This window comes from Bipolaris zeicola (assembly GCF_000523435.1).
Source record: "Bipolaris zeicola 26-R-13 unplaced genomic scaffold scaffold_52, whole genome shotgun sequence".
Classification (NCBI taxonomy): domain Eukaryota; kingdom Fungi; phylum Ascomycota; class Dothideomycetes; order Pleosporales; family Pleosporaceae; genus Bipolaris; species Bipolaris zeicola.
The window spans coordinates 55,628-79,671 of NW_006912101.1; the positions used below are offsets into that span (position 1 = coordinate 55,628).

The 24,044-nt window shown below is 52.6% G+C and overlaps 11 protein-coding genes across 11 annotated transcripts; 3 read left to right on the forward strand and 8 right to left on the reverse strand.

Moving 5' to 3' along the window:
• Positions 1-372: 372 nt before the first annotated feature.
• COCCADRAFT_35816 (uncharacterized protein) lies at positions 373-1,981 on the forward strand (the record flags this gene model as incomplete). Its single annotated transcript, XM_007712951.1, has 2 exons — positions 373-649; positions 714-1,981. The coding sequence occupies 2 exons, from the start codon at positions 373-375 to the stop codon at positions 1,979-1,981; spliced, it is 1,545 nt and encodes a 514-aa protein (XP_007711141.1).
• Positions 1,982-2,420: 439 nt separating this feature from the next.
• COCCADRAFT_93219 (uncharacterized protein) lies at positions 2,421-2,983 on the reverse strand (the record flags this gene model as incomplete). Its single annotated transcript, XM_007712952.1, has 3 exons — positions 2,421-2,477; positions 2,537-2,660; positions 2,820-2,983. The coding sequence occupies 3 exons, from the start codon at positions 2,981-2,983 to the stop codon at positions 2,421-2,423; spliced, it is 345 nt and encodes a 114-aa protein (XP_007711142.1).
• Positions 2,984-3,594: 611 nt separating this feature from the next.
• On the reverse strand, positions 3,595-3,798 carry COCCADRAFT_93224 (uncharacterized protein; the record flags this gene model as incomplete). Its single annotated transcript, XM_007712953.1, has 1 exon — positions 3,595-3,798. A coding segment is annotated over one exon (204 nt), but the record flags the coding sequence as incomplete, so codon positions are not given.
• A 12-nt stretch (positions 3,799-3,810) lies between these two features.
• On the reverse strand, positions 3,811-7,135 carry COCCADRAFT_4088 (uncharacterized protein; the record flags this gene model as incomplete). The annotated part of the gene is made up of 3 exons (XM_007712921.1): positions 3,811-5,601; positions 5,651-6,007; positions 6,059-7,135. The coding sequence occupies 3 exons, from the start codon at positions 7,133-7,135 to the stop codon at positions 3,811-3,813; spliced, it is 3,225 nt and encodes a 1,074-aa protein (XP_007711111.1).
• A 71-nt stretch (positions 7,136-7,206) lies between these two features.
• On the reverse strand, positions 7,207-7,755 carry COCCADRAFT_93186 (uncharacterized protein; the record flags this gene model as incomplete). Its single annotated transcript, XM_007712954.1, has 1 exon — positions 7,207-7,755. The coding sequence occupies one exon, from the start codon at positions 7,753-7,755 to the stop codon at positions 7,207-7,209; it is 549 nt and encodes a 182-aa protein (XP_007711144.1).
• A 203-nt stretch (positions 7,756-7,958) lies between these two features.
• COCCADRAFT_4089 (uncharacterized protein) lies at positions 7,959-8,803 on the forward strand (the record flags this gene model as incomplete). The annotated part of the gene is made up of 4 exons (XM_007712922.1): positions 7,959-8,114; positions 8,168-8,240; positions 8,293-8,621; positions 8,672-8,803. 4 exons carry the CDS (start codon positions 7,959-7,961, stop codon positions 8,801-8,803), a joined length of 690 nt encoding a protein of 229 aa, XP_007711112.1.
• Positions 8,804-9,551: 748 nt separating this feature from the next.
• COCCADRAFT_4090 (uncharacterized protein) lies at positions 9,552-10,448 on the forward strand (the record flags this gene model as incomplete). Its single annotated transcript, XM_007712923.1, has 4 exons — positions 9,552-9,626; positions 9,748-9,840; positions 9,902-10,055; positions 10,111-10,448. 4 exons carry the CDS (start codon positions 9,552-9,554, stop codon positions 10,446-10,448), a joined length of 660 nt encoding a protein of 219 aa, XP_007711113.1.
• Positions 10,449-11,616: 1,168 nt separating this feature from the next.
• Positions 11,617-13,926, reverse strand: COCCADRAFT_4091 (uncharacterized protein; the record flags this gene model as incomplete). Its single annotated transcript, XM_007712924.1, has 4 exons — positions 11,617-11,632; positions 11,697-12,493; positions 12,667-13,379; positions 13,437-13,926. The coding sequence occupies 4 exons, from the start codon at positions 13,924-13,926 to the stop codon at positions 11,617-11,619; spliced, it is 2,016 nt and encodes a 671-aa protein (XP_007711114.1).
• A 1,290-nt stretch (positions 13,927-15,216) lies between these two features.
• Positions 15,217-16,737, reverse strand: COCCADRAFT_93144 (uncharacterized protein; the record flags this gene model as incomplete). Its single annotated transcript, XM_007712955.1, has 3 exons — positions 15,217-15,467; positions 15,527-15,779; positions 15,832-16,737. The coding sequence occupies 3 exons, from the start codon at positions 16,735-16,737 to the stop codon at positions 15,217-15,219; spliced, it is 1,410 nt and encodes a 469-aa protein (XP_007711145.1).
• Positions 16,738-21,853: 5,116 nt separating this feature from the next.
• COCCADRAFT_4093 (glycoside hydrolase family 114 protein) lies at positions 21,854-23,010 on the reverse strand (the record flags this gene model as incomplete). The annotated part of the gene is made up of 2 exons (XM_007712925.1): positions 21,854-22,300; positions 22,426-23,010. The coding sequence occupies 2 exons, from the start codon at positions 23,008-23,010 to the stop codon at positions 21,854-21,856; spliced, it is 1,032 nt and encodes a 343-aa protein (XP_007711115.1).
• A 751-nt stretch (positions 23,011-23,761) lies between these two features.
• On the reverse strand, positions 23,762-23,965 carry COCCADRAFT_93138 (uncharacterized protein; the record flags this gene model as incomplete). Its single annotated transcript, XM_007712956.1, has 1 exon — positions 23,762-23,965. The coding sequence occupies one exon, from the start codon at positions 23,963-23,965 to the stop codon at positions 23,762-23,764; it is 204 nt and encodes a 67-aa protein (XP_007711146.1).
• Positions 23,966-24,044: the final 79 nt, after the last annotated feature.

The following is a 24,044-nucleotide window of genomic DNA, read 5'->3' on the forward strand; positions in this document are numbered from 1 at the left end:
ATGGGTGACTAGGTGGCACAGGGCCCAGCGCATACGAGAGGCTTCTCTGATAGCAGGCTGTGCAAACGATTGGAAGACAAACCCCGCCTTCTGCAATGCGGCAAAGCAATTCGATGCGTTTGCCTGCATGGCATGGTGGGAACTGGACGGACCGACGCCTATCAGCTGTGAGCTGTGCCAATCCTTTGTTTACGTTGAGCAAACCACGCCACAAGCGCCTCAGCCTTGTCCAGGCAGCATGGACTGATTAAGAGCAGCTTGCCGCCGTCTTCTAGGAAAGAAGCCTTGGAACCAGGACTCAATTCCTGGCCAGCATAACAACCCAGCATTGATTTCATCCTTTTTTTTGACCCTATTTCAAACACTGCCACAATGAATCCACCCATAGGCACCAGCAGCAGAGGCGGCGGCCTTGCTCCACGGAGAGGGCAAGGCCGAGGCGGTAGATATCTATATTTCAACAAGCCCAGGGAACCACTGAAGCCTGATCTTACGAAACACCCTCTTGGAGATCTCGTCGATACGATCAGCGCGTCAGACCTGGACGTGGGAGCGAACACTACCTCACACTCTACCGAGATATCTGGCTGCAAGTATGTTTCATCCTACAATTGGACAAACGACGCAAGTAGTACTATTGTCGTACCAGGTAAGTCTAATTTCATATGATCGACTTCAGTGTCCATCTTTGCCTAACTTTAAACCTACCCCAGGAAAACCCCCAAAATGGACGCCTCTCGCAGAACCACAACGCCTAAAAGAAGACAGCGGCCAGTACTTCCGCGACCTGAACGCCGCAAAGAATCCCTCCTACCCCATGGCACCCGCCGTCCACGCTGTGCTCGAAAAAGACTATCACTACCACACTGATGAAATCGACATCTTCGCCTGCGGTAGCACACTAGGAAACCTCCTCCGCTTCGCCCGTGGCATGGACAAACCCTTCCGCTTCAACCTCCAAGTAATTAAACACACCGTCTTCCTCATCCGCAAAGAAAACGACCCCAAGCAATTCATCGAAGGTGTTCGAGGCTACGGTCACACCTTCCCCGAAGCCTACACCACCTGGAGCGACCCCAAAAACTCCATCTCCCACCAACGCATAATCCGCTACAAATTCGGCGGCCTGACACATCTCCTCCGCTTCGAAAGCGACGGCTACATCCCCGATCTTTGCCCCAAAGACACCACTCCACCTCCTCAGTCTAGTGATGACGACACCAAAAATAACTCCCCCGAAGAAGATCTCATCCTCTCCTCCCAAGACCTCATCATCGGCAGCCTACCCAACACCCCCAGACTCACCATCAAAACCCCCAAACACTCCTCTTCCTCCACCACCTCCACCCCCCCTCAATCCACCCTCTTCGACCTCAAAACCCGCTCCGGCAAACACAACAAAAAAATAGACATGACAGACATCCTCCCCCAACTCTGGCTCAAACGCATCCCAAACTTCATAACCGCATACCACGACGGCGCCGGCCTCTTCACCGACATCTGCGTCCAAAACATCGAAACCGAAGTCAGCGCCTGGGCCACCGAGAATGCCGCTGGAATCAAGAAATTCGCAGTCTTGCTACAAGAGCTGGTGAGAGTAGCTAGGGAACATAGTCCCCTGGGTAACGATACGTTGCTGGAAGTTTATTGTCCCGACAAGGAAAAGTTGGAGGTGAGGATGCAGTTTGGAGAGGGGAACGAGGCGTTGCCGTATTGGTTGAGGGAGAGGTGGGAGGAGGGGAGTAAGGTGTTTGCGGGTTCTTCGTCTGATGATGATGAAATTGGTGGTGGTGATGATGATGGTGATAATTGTGGGGGTCTTTGGTTGCCCAACCGGTATGAGGAATGGTATAGTAACGAGAACGATGAGGATTTTGGGCCGAGCAGGAGGTATAGGTCGTATTATGATTCGGGATCTGAGCCAGATTATACTGCATGCTCGGCTAGCGACTGTGGATATTGTGGTAGGTGTTCTTATTGAGGTTGATAGTGGTTGTGCTACTATCCTATCCCTTACTTTAGATTTGATAACATCAAAGTCACGTGTCATACATACGTGATTCGTAATCCGTGTTGTCCGTAAAAAGCGTCACGTTGCTGTAATTAGGTATGCATACCAAATAACTCCATGAATCTGCACCATGTATGTCACAAATACCAATTAGGTTCTGGGTCTCAAACAGCCAAGCGTCATAAGGATAATTATCTTTCATTCATCCGTAAATTATTTGCTCGTAAATAATTGGGTGCAGTCGCCTGGCTTTTCAGCACAGATCTTGCAAACTATGTACCCTTTCCAGCAAGCCGACCAATCTTTCAGGCCAGGAGCAAGCTGTCTTTGCAAAATCATGATATCATATCGAAGTGGAAAGAAGTAGAGTCATCTTCACTGCTTCTCAAAGAAGCTAGATGGAACACGCCTAGTGGGCGATACGTGGGCCCTGAGTCTCGTTGGTGATGCCGATGCGTTCCGCGTTCTGTGTACCATTCATGTCAGCGACCAGAAAGTATGAAAAGAGAGAAAGGGGCTACCCACCTCGGAAGATTGGACACTGCCGTCGGTGAGGATCTTCTTCATGACCTCATCCTCGTTGCTGGTGCCAAACTCGTTCTCAAGCTGGCCCTTGCTAGCGGTGTTGAGGATGCCTTGCTTGCCGTGTCTATTTGTGAATTGTTAGCTAATTTGTTCATAATACTTCTCGTATCTTCGTATCGTCGCTCAGTGAAGCTCTCCACACAGTAAGTGGTCCTGTTTAGCACGGAACAAACAACTCTCGAGCTTCACTCTAAGCAGAGTCCATGAACAGGGAAGAACCTACTCAGGAACCATAATCTTCCAGCCAGCCACAACTTCGGTCATGGGGATACTGCTGTCGGCCTTCCACTTCTTAAGCTGCTCCTCGCTCTCGACGAAGACAGTGAACTGATCGCCGCTGCTTCCCTTGTAGAAGACTTGAGTCTGAGGAGAGTTTCCGCGAGCCATTGTTGCTGATGTGTCGGGTTTGATCGGTTTAGAAGAGTTATTGAATGAGGCAGAGAGATGTTCTGAATGCTAAAGTTGAGTATGTGTGTTATGTGAGAGTGTGGTTGTGGATGGAGGGGAAGCTTTGGAGGGGCTATTTAGCAAGCTCGTGAGCTATGACCGGAGACACTACGTCATTGCCAAGCTTGGGCCTACGTTCTCGAAGCATGGCATGCTAAAGTCAAAATATGGGGATACGCAAGCCCTCACACCGTGATTAGCCTTGCGGCTCATGCCGGAACTTGAGGCTGAGGGGCGGGGCTTTGGCTGGCTTGCAATATCATTGTCAACATTCAACCGAAACAAACACCACCATATGGGCATTTTCCCCTCTCGCCAAACTGAACCTCACACAAATGCACCAAAAAGGAAAAAAAGGTCATGCCACGTTTCATGTCTAGAGATGACGTTGTTGGTTCTAGCCTTGTTGTTGCTATCCAAATATACGTGTCTTTTTGCAATGGATCCCTCCATCACACGATCGCGTGTCAGCTCAACCCCACAGCCCACAGCCAATGACGTCATGCCATCTCCACCGATTCTCAGGTTCCTGCGGGTGCCTTGCATTAATATCAATTGATCGCCATCATGTCGTGCGTATCGCGTTGTCTATCGTGTCGGTCGTAATATCCATATCTTATCTCGCTGTTACTGCAAGGATATAGTGTATCGTTACGTCGTGATAGCTCGATCATAGAAGAAGTTTGTTCGCTTCGCACCTCCTCAACCGTCATTACCTGCAAGCGCCGTGATCCGACCCGACCATCCACACCATTCCACGGCTAAAGTCATCGGAAAAGATTAAATATTCTGTTTTTGCTTTTCAAGAACTTCCTCGAAGGGGTGGCACATGGAGAACCTGACTTGGTTTCGCGGCCCTTCATTCGTCCCACCTTTATCTTCTTGTTCTCCATGCTCGTGTCAGCATCTACGCGCGGAGGTGCTGCGCGCAATGCTTTTGCTGCTAATTCGTAAGAAGGAGTTCTTTGTACCGCGCGTCTCGCAGATTCCGACCGTGGTATGCCAATCATGTGGCTGGAAAGATGTCGGACTTTCTTTGGCTTGGCCTGTAAAGATTTCTCAACCAGTGTTTCTGCATCTCCAGTACAGTTTGCAAGGCGTCGATGTCTGCTAGAAGGCCGCGGATCTTCCACTTCAAAGTCGATTGGTAAGAATGCGGCTGGGGCGCTGTGGAAGTCTACGACAGCTGGTACTGGTCGTCGCTCAGCTGCCGAATGAGACCGTACGGCTCCATGAGGTGCCTTACAAACTCGGCCTTTGGACGAATCATCCGATTTCGAGTTGCTTGCGTTTGAAAGACTAGGCGAGCGACGTGAGAAGTTACTGGCAATGCTTGCCATGCTCAGTTTCCGCATGACTGAGTTGGCCGATGCTCTGATTTGGTTCTCCATTCGACGACTGGACATGCCCGGGAATGGCAAAGCGTCCTTTGTCCATACATCTTCCAAGACGTGTTCAAGGCGAATGCGCTCAGCTCGTCTTGGTACTAGTGTAGGAATGTGGTTTGGGGATAGGTGCGATTGCGATCTCGCAACTATACTAGGCGACAGTGGTGGGGAGGAATCAGGAAATTTCTGAGCCTGGGTATTCTTGATGATGACTTGATTCGTATTTGTTTTCGCACCCAAGGTCGCCGCTCGATGAACCGACATGCGTCGCACCAAGCTGTTCGCATGGCCAAAAACAGGACCAAGGGGTTTGAGGTCCAGGGTTATAGATGTGAACATGTCCTGCATGGTGGATTGGCCTTCGACAAAGTCGTGCGTCTCATAAATAATGCGGTCACGGAGCTGAGTTTTCCATGCTTCTTCTTCCACAGAAGAGCACGCGGTCAAAATCATTTCGTGGAGGCGATGGCCATGCTCGAACACAAATTTCCATGTGTGTGGTGCGGTATGATATTGTATCCCACGACCATTGTTAGCGTCTTCGATGCTCGCATTGGCGAGAGCAATCGAGGCGACAACAGTGTAAGGAGTATGGAATCTGCTTGCCGTTGCAAGTACTAGACATGATCTATACAACACACACACCATGTAGGACCCTTTGATGCGATCGGGTGTCTGATACGCCACATGTAGGACACCGCAAAGCAGCACGTGGCCAAGCATGCGAAAGACGAGTGCTCTGGAAATTTTGTGCTCTTGGAACACGAGCCGGTCTTGCAGCTGCCAGGTAATTTCAATCAGTTTTCGAGTTTGTGGATCGTCCTTGGCTTTGTTCACTTCGCGGATCGTTTCTTGTAGACGAAAGAGAGCCTTCTCAAGTTCGGTGTGCGCCTCCGGATCGTCGTAAACAGGAGTATGGCGACACAAGTCGTCAAAGAGAAGCGGGTATTTGCAAACCCTCTGAATGGGCTTAATGAGGAGGTCCGAGAAGCTCAGTGCCTTTTTGTTGCCAGCTTCGCGATTGTTCTGCGAAGCAATCACCTTTTGCAAAGCTTCGACGCCTCTTTCGTACTCTTGCCAGCCATGCAAACCCTTACATATGGAAGTCAGATCCTGAGACATGGTCGTCCAGTGTGCGCCGTACTCTTCATAGGTGAAGAATCGTCTCATCTAGACCTTGTCAGCTTAGCTTTTTTCAATTTTTGGATGAATAGCGAACATGTTTGTTGAAGATCTTGGCGATATTCCCAGCCGTTTCAGTGTCCGTTGCCAGTCCACGTGATCTACATTCCGGAGATCTTCCTATCTCTAGGGAGTGTCTGAGCCGTCGGGTGACTCTGTGTTCGGCAAGGCGACCTGGAGTGACGTCCGCGCTGTTGAAGCGAATGTGCTTGGCTTTTGTTGCAGGGAGTGCTTCCTGGTTCGCACTCTTTGTGAAGTCGGCATGGGGGACGACCTGATGAAGTTCTGCAAGCAGATCCTCGTGAAGTTGTAGAATCTGGAATAGGTTTTGCTGTATAGATGATTTGGTGTGTCCTGGTAGAGTAGGGAGGGCAGTGAGAATCATAAAGTAGTCCTGAATAGGTTAGCGGGCAGCCCGAGTCATGTCAGTTGGGGAACTACATACGTTGATCAGAACTTTGAGATCTGCAATGTAGCTCTCTTCCGAAGCAATCAGCTCCTCGACAACTTTACGGCGTTGCAGCGCTCGGAGCCAGGCGCTCTCATCCAGCACAGGTCCTAGCGCACCACGGTGACTATCAAGTGATCGGCGAGCTTCAGAGAGGTTGCTGCTTCTGTTGGCCAAACGAACCCTGCTCGGCAGGCCAATATCGGAGCGAGGAGCAATACTTGTACTTCCAACTGTGACCGAAGTAGACTTCATCGCGGTTACGTATTCCATTGAAGAGGTTAAAGAGCCGTTGGCCCGCCGTGAAGACTCAGGGATGCGCCCAAGCGGCTGCGAAACAACTGACACGGTGTTGACTGTGTCAATGGACAAGCGTGGTACGTCGATAATCTCCTCCTTCCACCGCTGGGCATGCCGACGCTTTAGGGTGCTCATCCACCGTCGGAATGGCTGCGAAGAAGCCTGCGTGATGTTTGGCGCTGCATGATACTGCTCGTGCGTTTCGCTTCCAGTATCGTCGGGAAGTTGGTCAGTGGGTAGTGGCACGTGAATGGCTTCGTACAGGTTGAACAGATGTGTCTCGGCAAAGTTGTTCGCATGTGTATTGTTCTCATCGGGGCTGTCCTCATCAAGATCCATACCTTCTCCATCCGCAGTTTCATACTCGGAACAGGACTCTGATACATACTGCCATTTGTGGCAATCCTCTCCTTCTGAGGGAGACGGCAGTTCTGGCTGGCAGAAGGATGGTGGCGGTCGATCGTGGCCGCAGTTTCGCTTCCGTGGCTCATCGACAACACGTGCAGTGGTGACTGGGAAAATCTTCTTCTCAGAAGCCAAGTCGAGCAGTGACTGGGAGGTCAGGGGTAGCGTATTCTCATCGGCATGGGCTAGATCAACGGCTCTGCTGTCTCTCAGGGAGTAGAAAGAACGGGCGGAGCCGTTGCGAAGCGCGGCACGGGTCAGTGGTGCATGGAGATTGTCGTCAAAAGGCGAGCAGGAATTTGGATATGGGTTATCGCTAAAGGAACGCTTGAGGGGGCTCTGAGGACGGAGCGACAGCACATAGGCCATCTCAACAGCGTTGTAGTGGTTGGCACTGTGACAAGGGGCGCATGGAGGGTTGAAGCAGCATGAGATAAGAACTACTGCATCCAACGACGGTGGCCTGGGGAGAGACAAGTGAAGAGCAGAGAGGCCAGACAGCTGGCCCAAGCATACTGGAAACAACCACTGTAAGGGAAACGCGAGGAGGCAGGCCGGGAAGGTAGGTGCACATGGGTGAGGCCGAAGCAGGCGAGGGTCTTATGAGCAAGCGACGATCTCATGAGCAGGTATGGCGAGTTGGAGAGGCAGGAAGGCGGGAGCCATGGACAGACATAGCCGGGGGACGCGTAGTGGACCACGTTTCGAGATGCGACTAGCGGGCCGGCCTCGTTGCTTTTCGCCTGTGTGGGAGGAGTTGCAAAAGCATCATGACGGTAGGAGCGGCGGGCGACGAGCACGAGTGGCACGCTGACCTGCTGGCACCCCTTGCACTGCGGGCTGCCGTGGCCCCGGATGGTGTCGCTGTCTGTGTATGTGTGCGCGCGCGTGTGGTGCTGTCTCACGTAGTAGCATGTTGCAAGTCGGGTGCAGTGGGTGCAGATGGGGTGCACGTGACGTGGCTTTGCAGGCTGGACCACGGATTGCATGAGGGTTGAAGAGGCGCCATGGTGATGGCGGGCATGGAAGTCCGTGGCTGTGGCTGCCGCTGCCCCGCACCCTTCCCTCCCCCCACTTTGTCTGCAAGTACTACTCTACGTGCCAACTAGTAGCAGAACAATTAGTGGCAGAGGGCGCCAGGCGAATTTCTAGCACCAAAGCGCCCCCAGCTCGTAGCTAGCAGCCAGCCATCATGGACGACATTCATGCGCCCACGGTGTCGTCGGGTCCAACGTCGTCGGGCCATTCTAACGGAATACCCAAGGAGCAGTTGTCGCTGCAAGAGCTCATTGCAGAAAAAGATCGCGTCGAAGCAGAACTCAAGGCTCTAGGGCAGGTGCTGGATTCGGTACGCACGAGAAGCATGTCGCCGCCTAGTCATCATCTGATCGTTGCTTGCAGCATGGCGTTCGCATGAGTACCGGTCTAACGACACTCGATGGCTTCCCGCGCAGTGACATTGACGTCGCTCAGAGTAGGCCACGCACGCCGTGCCAATAGCAGTTTCGTCGCTGACCTGCCTCCAGTACGGACGACGCGGGCGCGCATCATATGGCTGAAGAACGACTACAAGGACCTCATGTCGCGCATCGAAAAGGGCCTCCACGAACACCACGCGCGCCTGGCAGAGCAGGCAAACAACCCGGCAGCGGCGAGCCAAACGCAGCCAGAAGTCAACGTACCGCCTGCGGCTCTCGAAGCACCCTTCGCAAAGGTCAATAGCGTGGTGGCGGGCAGTCCGGCCGAGACAGCAGGGCTACGGGTGGGCGACACCATAACCAAGTTTGGCTGGATCGACTGGACAAACCACGAGAGACTATCGCGGGTGGCAGAGGTGGTTTCGCAGAACGAAGGGGTACTTGGCATGCTACCGAGTGTCGTGCGCGCAGGACTGACGTGTTGCAGGTGCCCATTACCGTGAAGGCGTTGCGACCAAATGTCTCGGGCGGCCCCGCAGAGAGTGTGCAAATGCAACTCACCCCGCGAAGGAATTGGGGCGGGCGAGGGCTACTGGGCTGCCACTTGTTGCCCATGTAAGGCGAAAGGCGAGAGGCGTGAGGATGGCTGGGAATGACGTCAGGGGCATTTGGGCTCTACAGCAGATACAGCAGGGACAGCAGAGCAGGTACATCATCTATCAGACGTAGGGCACACAGCGCCTCCATCAAGTCCATGAGCATCCAAGGGCCCATCGTGGGTTGGGTGGCCGGGCACGGTTTGCTGATCGCAGTGGATGGTGGCTGGTGGAGGGTGAGTAAGTAGCATGTCTCGTAGTCGCAACGGCACGCCAGCGCTTGCTGCGTGGCGCACTGGGTTTGGGCCAACAAGCATTGCAATAGCATCATAGCCGGTGTCTTTCTGCCCTTGGGGCCAGGCCAAGCAAATCAGTCGATGAATCAATAAATCAATCAAAGAGGCTCCGGCTGCATGGCCAACAGTTCGCCGGGCCGTTTGATTTCAAAGACAAAGGGAGCCTGCGGCGGCCTAGAGGGCCGCCTTGTGCCTGCGATGTCGAAAATTGCAGAAGGTGAGGGCGTGCCAAGAGATCCACACCGCCCGGGGCGGGCCAACACTTGAGCTTGCACAACAAAACCTCTTCTTGCCCCTCTGGAAAGTCACTTCACACGCCTGCACCATTCCCCACTCTTTAGCCCAACGTAAGCCTGCACCACGACCTGCTTTTTGTTCATCGCCCTCGTGCGACTTCAACTAACACTTTTTGCTCCCACAGTCTCTGCGCATCTCGTCTCGTCCACACTTCTCCCCCGCCACAACAACCTACACCATGGCCGAGACTGCCGCCCAACCCAGCTGCCCGACTTTCAAGCTCGTGCTTGTCGGTGATGGTGGTACTGGAAAGGTATGTCGTCCCATTTTGCATCCTGTTGCGATAGTAGCCTGCCCATTGAGGTGGATGCGCACTCAACAAGGCTTGCATACGACCTCGCCATGGCACCTTTACTGACAGCCCCTGCCCCTAGACCACCTTCGTCAAGCGCCACTTGACTGGAGAGTTCGAGAAGAAGTACATTGCGACGCTCGGTGTCGAAGTCCACCCGCTCGCTTTCACCACCGTACGTTGTCCGATGCCCTATCCGCGCCATGCGCCCTACTGACGTCGCAAAAAAAAAACAGAACCTTGGCCCCATCCAGTTCGATGTCTGGGACACTGCAGGTCAGGAGAAGTTCGGTGGTCTCCGTGACGGATACTACATCAACGGCCAATGCGGTATCATCATGTTTGACGTGACTTCGCGTATCACATACAAGAACGTCCCCAATTGGCACCGTATGTTTTGCAACTAATCGACTGGCACTAGACACGATAACTAACAGTCCATCAGGTGACTTGGTCCGTGTCTGCGAAAACATTCCCATCGTCCTGACCGGCAACAAGGTCGACGTCAAGGAGCGCAAGGTCAAGGCAAAGTCCATCACCTTCCACCGAAAGAAGAACCTCCAGTACTACGACATCTCTGCCAAGTCCAACTACAACTTCGAGAAGCCCTTCCTCTGGCTCGCCAGGAAACTTGTCGGCAACCAGTCCTTGGACTTTGTCGCCGCTCCCGCTCTTGCGCCCCCCGAGGTTACGGTCGACCAGGCTGTTCTCGAGCAGTACCGACAGGAGATGGAGAACGCCGCTCAGATGCCTCTGCCCGATGAGGATGATGCTGACTTGTAGATATGGGCATGAGCTTGCTCCTGGCCACGGCCAGGAGTGTAATGGGTACACGAATCGAATGGGAATATGAGAATTGGAGCTGCACAATTTGCAGCGCCAGGAGCTTCCAATATTGTTAGTGAAGACGGAGGATTGGGACGAGGATTCTGCAGAATATGATCACATGAGGCGCTGGATTAGCCGGCGTTTCGACGAATAAGTAAACTCTAGACCATTTGCATGTTGAAATGCGTATGTTTGACTTTGAACGAGACCATGATTAGTTTTTTTCTTTCTCTGCCTCTCGAAACCCTTAGGGGAAGGAAAAAAAAGAATGCCAGCATAGACCCTGCCTGTGAATGCAAGAGTAAAGCATTCAGACTAGACCATTGCTGTTGCTTTTTTTTCAAAAGTAGGGTAAGGACAAAGAAAGCACCGCTGATATTTTCCCTGAATGGGTTATTACTCGGAAGTATACGAAACAAAACAAGCAACCCCCCCCCCCTCCCCCCCCCAAAAAAAAGAAGAAGTCGCAGCTAACAGGTTGACAGTTTTCTTCCCTACTCTCGCTCTACCTGCCGTACCTGAACTCTTTTTTTTCTCTTTCTTTCTCTTGACTGATTATTCACTTTTTAATTGCACACGTGATTGCAACACTCTGAAACCATTTTGAACTTCGACTTGTTTGTGATTCTAATCTTGCTAACTTTTTTTTCAATTCAATATCCAAGTTTGTGGTAAATGGTCTCCTCATATTTGCGTTGGTGCATTAATCTAACCCCAACCTAACCCCTGGGCTTTGGAGAAAAATAACCCCCCCACCGACACATAACTGGCAAGATTCCGAAAGGAAAAACAGCGCCAATCCCGCGCCAGCCTAAAACGCGGAGAGATGGAAAAAAAAGAAGGGGGACAAGGAAAAGAAAAAAACATGGTATACGAGACGTTTGGCTTGATTCGTTATGCAAGACGTGGGAAAAAAACTTTCTGAAATAAAACTTGACCCTGAGAAAAAAAAACGGAAAAAAGGTCTGGCTGTGAGACTGTATAGGTAACATGAGGGGGTCAAAAAAATACATTGTTGATGGCATTGATGATGGCACTTTGCGTAGACGAATGCGTTGTGTTGGCGAACGCAATGGGGGATAAAACCAGGTCATAAGGACATTCAAGGGCGGTGCATGACTCTCTACGACTTCAACATGCTGTAGTCAAAAAGGTTAGTGGCATGTTTACATATTTGCGAGTAAGAGAAAGTGGGAAACTTACGGAGCAATCAACTGCGCATACTGCTGTTGCGGGACGTGGCTTCCCTCCTCAATAACATTGCGAATAATATCGTTCTGATCAATATTGCTCCACAAATGAATGCCCATGGCTTTTTTGCTGTTGAATAGTGTATGTGCTACACCTCTGACTTGGCCGAGGACTACACTAGCAATGGGCCATGTGTTGGAGTATTGTTGCAGGGTCCCGACGTCCAGACGGATGGATTGCTTGATGATGTCGTCTTGGCCGTCGGGGACGAGGAAGGACCAGTAGGAAAGATGGACGACCGATGCCATGACGACGACGCAGGTGAAGAAGGGCGTGTGGTAGAGTAGGTTACCCGGTAGACGGATGAGCGAAGAAATGTTTTCGGCCGATGTGAGACACTTGGCTGTGTGGATTTCGCGCGTCTGTGTCGGAAGCAAGACTTGTCCTGGTTGCACACAAATGTTGACACCTTCGACTCTTCCGAATCCCAGGTTGCTTCGCGGCCGGTGCAGCATGATTGTGCTGCCTGCATTGACCATGTGTGCTTGGAATAGCACCTCGTCGATGTGGCCGTCGTTGTTCACAATGTCCATTTTCGACTGGGGGAGGTGCAGCCGCCAGTTGCACAGGAACTGGTCGACGACATCGACGGCGTGGTATTCAAACGTCGAGTCGAGACGGGCGCATTCAAAGACTTTGCCTAGGATTCGGATGGCGTCGATGAGGTAGGTGAAGGAACTGAATGTGACCAACGACGGCAGGAAAGCCGAGTCGTCATAGTCTTGTAGAGTCGATGGGAATGGTATTTGCTGGGAGCATTGTTAGTCTCTTGTCGTCTTACTGATATGCACGAGAGTAGTCCAAAACGGCATGGTGGCTGCGGGTCATGTACGGTAAGAGTGAGCAGCGCAGTAGCCCATGACCAAGCCGGGAAGCATTGCCAAGAAAAAGGTCAGATCGGAGTGCAGGGGTCTTGACTTACACCTGAGAAGTACTGAATGTTCTCGCAAGGAAGCGGGACGTCTGTTTGTACATCCTTTAGCCTGAATTGTACGCCCGGGTTGACGGCCGTCATCATGCCATTTGCTGTGTACATGGACCACCACGTCCTCCGCCAACTCTCCTCAAGCTGTGGGTCGTTCTCGCCATTCATCAAAGCAAACTCGATACGGTGGAGACCGATTTCTAGCGTCAGGTCTTGGGCCATGGTGAAGATCTGCGCCGCTCGGGGGACCTGGTTGTGCGCATGTAGACCAATGGCAAAAAGCAGCATTGCTTGCACCGACCATCCGTCTCTTGGATAGTTGCCAGTGTTGATCTGGCGGTCTAGTGCCTCCTGGTACATAGCAGTAGGCACAGCAGGCAGGAAGCTTGAGCCAATGAACTGGACGGCATATTCCAAGAGAGGAGCCTGGCGGTCCTTGAAGATGTCGAGTAGCCTCGGCTCGGGTAAGCAAAAGGGATGTGAGTTGTAGAAGAAATGGTAGAATGCCTGGACGGCAGTCTCGGGTCCATGGTGGCCGAAGCGGTTCAAGCGGGCAGTGCCGTTGAGGTTAAGCTGAGCAACTGGCGGGGCAACTGCTCGAACGCCGAGACCATGCAACGGGCTGAGTTGGTTCACGTCGCCATTGTACGAATAGTCAGGCGAGGAGGACATGTGACCATTGCTGGCGGCAACTTCAGCAGCAGATAGTGCTAGTCATGTTAGAGGCGAAGACTATGTGGCGGCCGCGAAAGAACAAAGTTACTCACCATGGGCGACGGGAGGGGCGGCAGGCGCAGCATTGTCGTCCTTGTTCTTGCGCTTCCCCTTCCAACCGCGTCGTGACTTGATGTAGGTACATTCGACGTTATCGGTCCTACATCGGGAACACTGGGCTCCACCGTCGCATTTCAAATGCCTGCTTCGACATTGGACGCAGGCGACGGCGACCGAGGCTCTTGTTTGATCCCCGGATGACGCCTTTTGGCTGCTCTTGAGGCCGGCATTGGAGCCGGCCCTGCTGCCATTGGACGACTGAGGCGTCTGGGCAGGTGGAGTGGTGGTCCCGACACTGTTGGAGTGGGTAGCAATACTGGCAGTAGGCGACAAATGGAGTCCTAGCGAGGGCGAGAGAGAGGCCGCCGAGTCGGGCGGAGAGAAGGGCTGGTGGTTGGCCCAGATGGTATCATTGACGCCCGTAGAGAAGGACGACTGTCCGGCCGTCGCGTGGGCGGACATGGGCATGGCGGAAGGAGGCATGTGCGCAGATTTGCGCGCGCTCGTCTGATCTCTCTGGTCTATGGTGTTGTCGAAACGAAGCAGCAATCGTCCGAGTGGGCGACAGAGCAGCAGGAGTGCGCAACTGTGCGTATGGAGAGACGTTTGAGGTTCAATGGGTGCGGGCTGCTAGCACCGACTTGACTGTTGACGGGCCCACACGTGACGGCCGTTGCGGGTTAGCGTCAAGCAGCCGCACCCACTGCGAGCCCGCCATCAACTCCCGAACCGCTACCAGCCCAATCGGCCGCCCTCTCTCGGCCCCGGCCATGCGGAGGCGCTGTCCGTCTGCTACCCATTGAGCGCGCCATCCGAGTCCCCTCTACTCTCTGATTGAGCTGTTGTGAGGGGCACGCAGCGACGCCGTGGTTGCGCTCAACACAACGACCACCACCACGCTCGTTCGCACAGGTGGGCGCAAAGGGGGCGAGCGTAGTATGTACCGTCCCCAGCTGAGTCGCGGGCTGGCCGTTCCATCTCGCCCCTGCCATTGGCTCCGATTGCAGATCACCCACGGTGCCTGCAACCACCAGCTCTTGGCCCCTCGCCGTTACGCATACCTGCATGCTTGTACATATATACACTGGCGAGTAACATCTTCATCCTCACAGCCATCGCAGAAACAGCCCATTGCTGCATCGCCCTTGTCTCGGCCATCTTGCCATCTTGCTGCCTCGTCGCGGAAACAACACATTGGCAGTGTCTGCCACAAGACAACTCGCTTGCATGGCTGCAAATGGCCATGTGTGCGCATTATACATGCTCATGGCACACCTGACCTCACTCCCTTTCATGCAGCCAAAACTAATCCTCGTTGCTTTTTGCTCGCGTGGCGACGTGCAGTGCGCCAAAGCCACTGCAAAACCGCCGTCCTTGCCTGCCAGCTGGTGCTTTTCCCTCTCATCCCTTCCATAACCCCTTCCTCAATCGCCACAGCAGCTCCCAGGTGGCCCATCCAAATCTCCCAACAACCCTTGGCGGCGCTACACAAAGGCATGGCGTCGTTACACATACAGTACACGACAGGCAGTCATTGAGTGCTGAGAGGCCATACGATCCGCCTTCAAATATAAACTTGACGTCAGTTGTATTCAAATCTGTACAAAGCTAACAAACGCCTCGTTTGCGAAAGGAAAGAAAGAAAGAAAGAAACGCCCGCTGCCAATGCTAAAACTTTTCCATCAACAAAGAAAAAAACAAGACCGAGAAAAAAGCGTCCCGAAGTCTAGCCAAAGCCAATACCAAAGCTCTCAAGCGTGGACTGCATGTCCACTAGCACTGTGCGTTACCAACTTCTTGCACATCGGGACACCGACCCTTGGTGAAGTTCCACACATCTCCAGCACAATCCCTGAGATTCCTCTCAGCCTTCCACTGCAGCTCCGTCTCTGCTCGCTGTACTTCAGCCACACAAAAACCAACATCTCCCGCCCTTCGTCCGACTTCTCGTGCTGGGATCTTCCGTTGAGACACCTCCTCCAGGCTGTGAAGCACCTCACGAACCGTGTGTCCGTTTCCAGTACCTAGAAAGAGTTAGCAGCCAGATCTAGACGGGCGGGTTGTAGGCGAAAATGCTGCTTACCCAGGTTGTAGGTTCGGAATGGAGCCTTTGTGCGACCAGCTGCTGAAGCAGCCAAAGCCGCGATATGACCACGGGCCAAGTCGACTACATGGATGAAGTCACGCACAGCGGTTCCATCTGGAGTGTTCCAGTCGGTGCCAAAAATATCCAGCACCGGCCTGGCACCCGTCATGACTGTGGCAATGACTGGGATGAGATTGCTTGGTTTCTGCCGTGGATCTTCACCTAGTATTCCGGATTCATGGCAGCCGACCTGGTTCCGTTAGCATCTTCTCGTTTGGAAATTCACTCGGATGAGGGCTTACTGGGTTGAAGTATCTCAGAGCAGTGATGGACCATGTCGGATCCGCCACAGCAAGATCTGCAAGGATGGATTCGCACATGAATTTTGAACGTCCGTAAGGCGAAGTGAGACCCAAGACACCCGGTAGTACCTGACGCTCGCGTCCCTCGGCGTCGACAAAAGTCTCTGGATGATGTACGCATAGCTCCTCGCGTAGAGGCACACCGCAATTGGCACCCTCACCGTATACTGTAGCCGAGGACGAGAAGACAAAGTTTTTGATGCCAAACTCCTCGATTAAGCCCAGGAAATCAACTAGACCGCAAACGTTGTTGCTGTAGTACCTCAGTGGCGTGCGAATGCTTTCTTCGACAGATTTGTAGGCGGCAAAGTGGATAACACCTGTTATCCGGGATCGACGCTCGATCACCGGCTCCTGGCGATCATCCGTCTCCATGTCAATGCCGGAATCTGTTCGCTGCAGATTCGTATACGGGAAGCGACGGGCTAGTGCTGATACCGGTTTGCTGCTGACGGAATACGAAGAGTAATTGGCTAGTACGGTCTTCATCTGCGGACTTCGATAATCCAACTGCTGAAAGTGTAGTGCAGGCAGTTGTCGGCCTTGCTCCTTGCAGAACTCCTCGGCAAGGAATTTGACTCTGGTCAGGACATTTTGGTAGGAGTTGCTGAGGTCGTCGATTACAAGGACGTTGTATCCTTCTTTGAGCAGCTCCAGTGTTGTGTGGGAGCCAATGTAGCCCAATCCGCCAACGACCATGATGAAGGAAGAGCTGACGCCCTCAATGTCCAAAGGATCCGCTGCCACGTCGTCGTCAAAAAGCACAGAGCTTTGTGTCGCTGGTGTACTGACCATCTCCGGTGTCGCGGATGGCGACACCGAGAACTGTGAGGAGCATGCAGACATGGCGGGCAACGCGCTTTGCTTGTTGAATGAGTGAATGGGAGCGAAGAGGAGCGAGTGTGAGTGCCGTGTTACTGATCTGCTTCTTGGTATGCCAACCTTAAAATCTTTATATACGCTACCTCAGTCTTAATGGTACTCAGCTTACATTGAATTAGGCAGAACACGTCAAAGCCAGACTTTTTTGCGCCATCAATATTGTCTACTTTACTTGGCACGACCAGGCCGCTTGATCCCGATTCATGAGTGCCGGAGTCTCCCCAGGCCCAGCTCTCTCGAATATACTCTTGCATCGCTAAAGATCCCTGTCCAATTTACATCGCCGAATGCGCAATACCCAGCCGTGCCCATGCGGGTTACACTACCACAGCTTCTGGAGTCTGAAATTTGCCTTCATCTGGGCTGGAAAGAGCTCGATGGACGCAGTTCCAAGTGCTTCCATCCAGGCGGCTGATACTGGATCCGCCATCGACACCACCCCTGAAGCGCCTGCAGGGCAGTGGAGATGCTCACCACCCAGCCACACTGATGAATACTTTTTTGTTGCTACTTTTGAAATACAGGACCGGATTGGTTTGTTGAGGCTGGGACCGATCCTTTGCAATTGGTTGATAGTAAGCCGTGCCTAAGCTAATGTCATGGATGGGTCTAGCTCGGCCATTGTTCCCATCTACGCCTACCCCCCCAGCAGGGGGCATGGAATCCTTTCGACATCATGTTTGAACCCTTCCCGTTCTCCTGGTAGCCGCCCATCTAACTTGTTTAGGGAACTTCTGACCCTCAAGCACAGTTTACCGCAATTGGAAGCGTGCATTGTGGGCCCAGAGAAGTTGCATCACAGAATGCAGAGTATTTTGCAGCCCTGAAAGCGCTCACTCTGCTCAAAAAAACATGTGCACCATCGCTTACGCCGCAACAAAGTGACGCACCAGATTGTTGAGCCCGCTATAGGATGACATCACTTGGTTCTAATTCGGGGTCGAGTGTGACTTGTCACTAGTATTGGGCGGAATATCTGACGATGGGACCTCCCACGCAACAATCATATGATTGCACAGCGCATTTAGAAACCATGTCTCAGGCCCTGAGAGACGGCGCCCGGGTTAAAGGAGAGCCGTTCTGGTAAGCCTGCTTTGCAGCATGCGTATTGCCACACCGAGCATCGCTGAATTAGGCCTTGTTTGAGTATCCTCGTAGTCGAGGAACCAATTTCGTTCATCAATCGAGGTCGGGTTACACAGCGCAGCTTGCAACTCGCCTGCTTCCCAGTAGTTGCATAAGCGCGAGGCTGAAATGCAACTTCAGTCCATGATCTGGCCATTCCATCACAGTCTAGACGTCTCGACGGGTCCTTTCCAAGCAGTCCGGAGTCACGCCTTTGTCCGAGGGCGCTTCCTGACGGCGGTTCTCAGAGGACAAAAACCGGAGACAAAAAAGTTCAGTACGATTGCCAAAGCCAGAGCGATGCCCATTTATGCCATTCGGAGTTCCCCGTCGCTGCCATTATAGGGAAATCCTCTGCTGGACTAGTTCTGCGTCTTGTTCGCAGGAAATGACTCACTGTTAGCCCCGATTACATACAGTCTGACAGCATTTTGCCCATGTCTATCGATTGCCTTAACGCTTGGTTGAGCTGAGCAGGGTAGATTGGGATCAGGACAGCCTTGCAGGAGCAGCCAAGAGGTACACACATGGGAAGCCAGAGCCTTTGCGGCAAGGCTACATTTCCTTGTCGCCTCCAGCACACCACGTGTGAGTGAAACCTCGGTCCGTAGGATCAATTTAGGTGCGTCGGCCGGCGGCTAAGGTCTTGGTTTTCGCATTTTGAGCTGTGGTGGAAATAAGAAACACCTTGGCCAATGGTGATTACCTTGTCATCGTACCCCACTAACGAGCTGATGCAGATCAGGGAGTCGCGAGAGTATCTGTTCGCCATCTAGACAGGTATTGCAGCACACCAGACGGACCGCTCGGCCGTCGGGTGATTACTTCCAAAGACAACTTTAACTAGTTAGTCGGTAAGATGACTCTAAACCAGTAAAGATTTTCACGCAACATACTCTTAACTATTATGACCCACGGGGGTCAAGCAGCCCCAGTGTCACACTAACATTGGATGTGCTCAGTGGCCATAGGCGGCAGATCTGACAGTCAGCTAATCCCAGGCCACTTGCTGTTCTTAGCCAGATTGTTAGCCCTTAGTCTACGCGCTAAACATGCGCCAACACTCTATTCCAACTCTGATCTCATCTCCGTGCGGAAATTTTACAGCCTCGTTCTATATCGGTTCGCATCTATGAATTTTTCCACAAGGGTTCGCTACCGGAAGTTCAGTACAGTTCACACCCCATGCCATTCCCCGGCAGAATACCGTGGCTTCCTCGCGTTTTCCCGGAAGCTTGAATGCCGGCGGCTCCGCGTAGCCTTGCTTGGCCGATGCAGCATATGGGTGTCCAAACTACCGATTTGATGCCGAGCTGAGTACCAGGTTACCAATTTTTTTGTTTCTGAAGGATTTCAATAGCTTCTTGCGCCAGTCTTGGTTTAGGTCCTGGTCTCAAGCAGTTGACAACGCAAGCGAGCATCCGGCTTACGTATGACGTCTACACTGGACGAGACCATTGGGTAGAGACAGTTGGGCGATGCGTTGTGCGTGGGAACGACAGCTTCCCGAAAACTAGTCGTAGTGCCCGTTCACCTAAGCGGGCGAGCTAAGAACTCGGCACAACGGGGGAGTGCTCCCCTTGTCAATATTGGCTAGCTCTTTTGCAACATGAAGCCGAAGTTACATTTAGATGACGCCCTCTATGGGAACACTCACCTTGAATGACGGGAGCCATTGCAAGCCGCTCGCTAGGGCATGCCGATCTTTCTCTCCTTCACACCATTACCATTGCACCATGATCTATATGTGCTAATTTTGTATGTGCTTAGGGCGAATCGCAGCTTTTGCCTCCCAGGTTCAGGCGTTGAGAAGAACACGAACAGGGGCCCGATCTTTGCCCCGCACCAACCCCTGTCAGCCACAGCTCCTCGTATGGGGCATCCGGAATAGTGGATCGGCCGCCCTGTGCTATGTCGTGTTCAAGCAGGCTTTGAGTGGAGCGCCGTATGCCTGGACCCATTGGCCTGCAAAAAAAAATCGGTAACGAGACTTGGTGTTTCGATTCCTGAATGGATGCTCGGGTCTGGAAGGCGTGCTTCGTGCATGAAAATACGAGTGAGGCTTTGTGAATGCGATGGCGCCCTCGTCTCGTTACCAGCAGCCAGCATCAGCCCTGGGCGCCTTGCACAATGGAAGCTTTCCATACCCACCAGTGCTGCAGGCCTTGCTCACTAGGCATGACCCCCTCACCTCGTTTCCCAAAAAGCGAGCATGGATGTAAGGCATGTGCTGAACGATTGGACGAGGATCTACTTCTCTATAACCAAGGATTGGACACTGCCATTAATCCCCTAAATATAGAGGATCCTGTCCATATGAGGCCGCGTGGCGTTGTCTCAGATACAAATCCCATGTACCTGTCAAGACCAATATCCGCATATAGTCTTGAGTGCCGGCCGCAGCTACCGCCAGGCTTCTGACCGGTGTAGACAAGTTGCTAGACCGGATATTGTAGCCACATTCAACCGGTCGGCAGATATCCCTTGGCGCGTGGGAGCCCTTACCTTCCCTACGGTTTGTTTGCATGCATCGCCTCAGAATTGCAGCATAGCATGTATACATGATCCGTGGCTGATTCCACCAGTGGGATGATCGGCACACAGCACATGCCACCCATGTCACAGGCGCTTGCTTGCGCCTGAGTAATACTGTGTAATAACAAATCTGTAGAGGAATATCGGATGAGCATGGATTCCCCGGATCGCGGCCGCAAGCCTAGAGTAGAGTCAGGGGAGTGAATCGATCCTCTAGTCTCGCAGTGGAGAATGTGTTTGAATAGTGCGCATCGATCCACAGCTGCTGTGAAACATCGCATAGGTGTCTTTTTTCTCCCTCGGTTCTTCTTAGACACCGACACGTATTCGACGTACTACATACAGTACATAGGCGCCGGCCGGATGAGAGCGGCGGCGTGATTCTCGGCCTTGCGTTCCGGACTGTTGTGCTTTGTACGTACGTACGAACACCCAAGACCGCGGCGGTCCGGCATCGAGACCGTGCTAGACTCGCTGGGCCCTCCTCGGTTCGGGGAGAAAGCAGCAGAGCATCGACACCGTGGGACTTTGAAAATGCAAGAAACACGCAACTTAGGAGACTAGACTTCGTATGCCACATACACTAGTTGAGAAGAGAGAGCGAGCTGAAAAGAATACGGTCCGCCTTGAAAGCGCCGAGAGAAAGCACGCCATGCGGGAGATGATGCAACGATATGGTGAAGGGGGGGGGGAGTCGGTAGAGGCGGCTGGATAGTGTGCACAGAAGCAAAAAGTAAAATAAGTGTATGTCGGTTGCAGCAGACAGTGCTTCCTCGGGATGTGGAGAAAAAGCCCATGATGCAGAAGGATTGTCGCTATGCGACTCATTGAACAAACAACCCCAATTTTCTGTGTGTAGCTTGTGATAATGTAAAGTGTATGAAGAAGCAAAGAAAAAGGTTTGTTTTGGGGGACCGACGCCGGGCGAATTACATCCGAGGCAAGCGACGGCTCCTGCGCTTAGGAGCGAATGGAGTGTGCCGAGAGAAGAAAAAACAAAAGCAAAAAAGCTACGAAGGAAGAACAAACTTTTTTGCCTTAGCACTGCCAAGGGAAGATTACTAAGAAGGCTACGTGGGTGGAGTAAATAGTCCGAAGATGATGATGGGAATTCCTCGTTAGTGTATACAACCCTACTCCAGTGTTCAAAGTTTGGTAGTACCGCAACATGTTTAAAAATAGTAAGTTGGGACACCAAACATGGAGAATGGCACTAGCAGCATACGTAAAAACACGGGAAAGAACACCATACAAAACACAGAGATGCAATCGCGAGATCGATAAAACCGGCAAATGCCGCAAGTGAGAAAGTCAAGTTGAAGAAAAAAAATACGAGGGAGAATGAAGGCATGATCCCAGTTTAAAGGTGAAATACATTACGTTTTTTTTTGTTCTTGTCAGCTACACTACTACGAATCCATTAGTTTGAACTATTGTTCCGGCCGCCACCCACGGCCTCATTGATATCGGTAACATTAACACTGCCATCGCAATACTCGACCCAGCCATCGAGCTCCATCTTCTTTAGCACGGTGCTAAACCGCTGGCTGCCCTCTCCCTTTCCGCTCTTAGCACAGTAGTCGGTCAGGATGTTTTCGCGCAACCCTTGTTGCGCCCCGGCGCCGTCCGGATACTCGATGTGGAACACGGGTTTCCCCGCGTCGATGAAGGGGGAGAAATTGGCGCACTCGCTGTACTTGACGCATTCTTCGTTGACGGAGAAGTGGACGATGGGGAGGACGGTGGGGACAATGTCGCCGGCGTTTTTGAGGCCGAGGGCGAGGCCGAGGGGTGCGGTGATGTTGGAGAGGTATTGCATGAAGGCGATCGAGTCCGCGGAGGTCAGTCCGAGGCCGTTGTCGTTTTGCTTTTTTTTGGCAATCGTGTCAGTACTCCCGTCCATCACATCGTGATTTCCCCCGCACTTCCACCATTTTCTTGTCGTAGGAGGCAAAAATGGTGGCGCAAGGTAATAGATAGATGGAAACTCACATATCCATCCACATTGTCCGGATCAACTCCATCGCACCCTTTGTCCTTTGCCAACTGCACCCTCGTCTTCATGATATTCCTCACATTCTCGCTCTTGAGATCAATCCATTTCTCACCGGGCCAGCCATCCAGCGGCTTACCCAAGTCGGCGTCTTTGAAATCCTTGGCGTCGGTCCGCCAGTTCTCGTAGCTGCCTGCGCTGAAGTAGCACAGCACGCGGATGCTCTGGGCGCGTAGCGCGTCGATTGTGGATTTCGGGGTGTCGAAGAGGTCGATGTCGTAGACGCTTACGTTGGGGGTTAGAGCGATGTTGGAGGACATGTCGGGAGGGTGCGAGAGAATGATTTGCCATGTTGAGGCTACCGAGGGGGTCCAGGGGAGGGTGGTGTTGGGAGAGGGGAGAGGCGTGCCGCCGGGATTGTTGTTGTTGTTGTTGTCGTTGTCGTCGTCGCCGCCAGAGTTGAGGCCTAGTCCTAATCCCAGACCGAGTGCGAGGGCGAGGACAACAACGATGACGAGGGGGAGTACGATGCAGAGGATCTTGCGGCGGCGCGACCGCGTTATCGCTGTGGGTTTGACGTCCATGATTATTTTCTTCTCTGTTTCCTTTTTCCTTTCTTCGTTCCTGGATTGTTTTTGCTTTGTCCTCTTCTCCTCGGATGGGGGACTACGCAGTTGTAGTATTACGTTGGTGAGGCTTTAGCCGAGAGACCCTTTTAGGCGCCCCGTAGGCTCAGCGTATAGCAAAAAAGAGTTTGCCAGGGGGGGCCAGCGCGTATAGAAAATGGAATGTGTTGTCACGATGGAGGGGGGGAACACAGCCAGCTTTGTTTTTATTGAAGTTGCTAGCATAAGCCCCAATAGTACCAACCCGCTATACGAAACTGCCTCCCTTCAGCTCTACACTCTAGATGCAAACCCAGGCCAGTATTCTACATGGTTTGCAGAGGAAGAGAAAACAAGGGAGACGCGGCGTTAGCGGCGCAGTCGCGACATGAGACCTTTTTCTTGTTCGGCACTTGCGGCTGAGGGATGCAAGGTGCATGTAGGTTAATATAAAGGATGTTAAATAAAACACGGTCCTAGCTGGAGACGGCATAACGCCTCGTCTGCGGCAGTGGTAGCGCGTGTGGCTGGTGTAGAGTCGGGGAAGCGGTTCCGGTTGGTGGAGCGGGGGAGAGGAGCACGCCATCGTGGTGGTGGAGGATACATTGCCACATGCGGATCTTGGGCATAGTAAGGCATGCCGTCAGGAGATGCGGTCAACGGAGCTGACAGCCAGCTCGGTGAACCGTGTCCAAGCATGCATTAGCAGTTTCAAAGTGGCGCCTGTCGTTCAAACGGACCGGGGCGCTATACAAAAACGTCCCGAGGATATGGCGTTTTCGATACTCGCCCCCAGTCTGTGTGTGTGCGTGTGTGGTGGCTGGAACAGCGAAGCGACTTGGCAGCCAGCCTGAAATGCTGACCGCTTAAACTCCGGTCCAACCCTTGCAAGGCTGCGCCAACGCCACTCCAGTAAAAAGTAAACATGTAGCATCGCATCGTCAGGCGGCATATAAGTTTTGGTTTTTCTCTTAACGGACCCACTCATAGCTCTCGTGAATATCGTGTTCAAG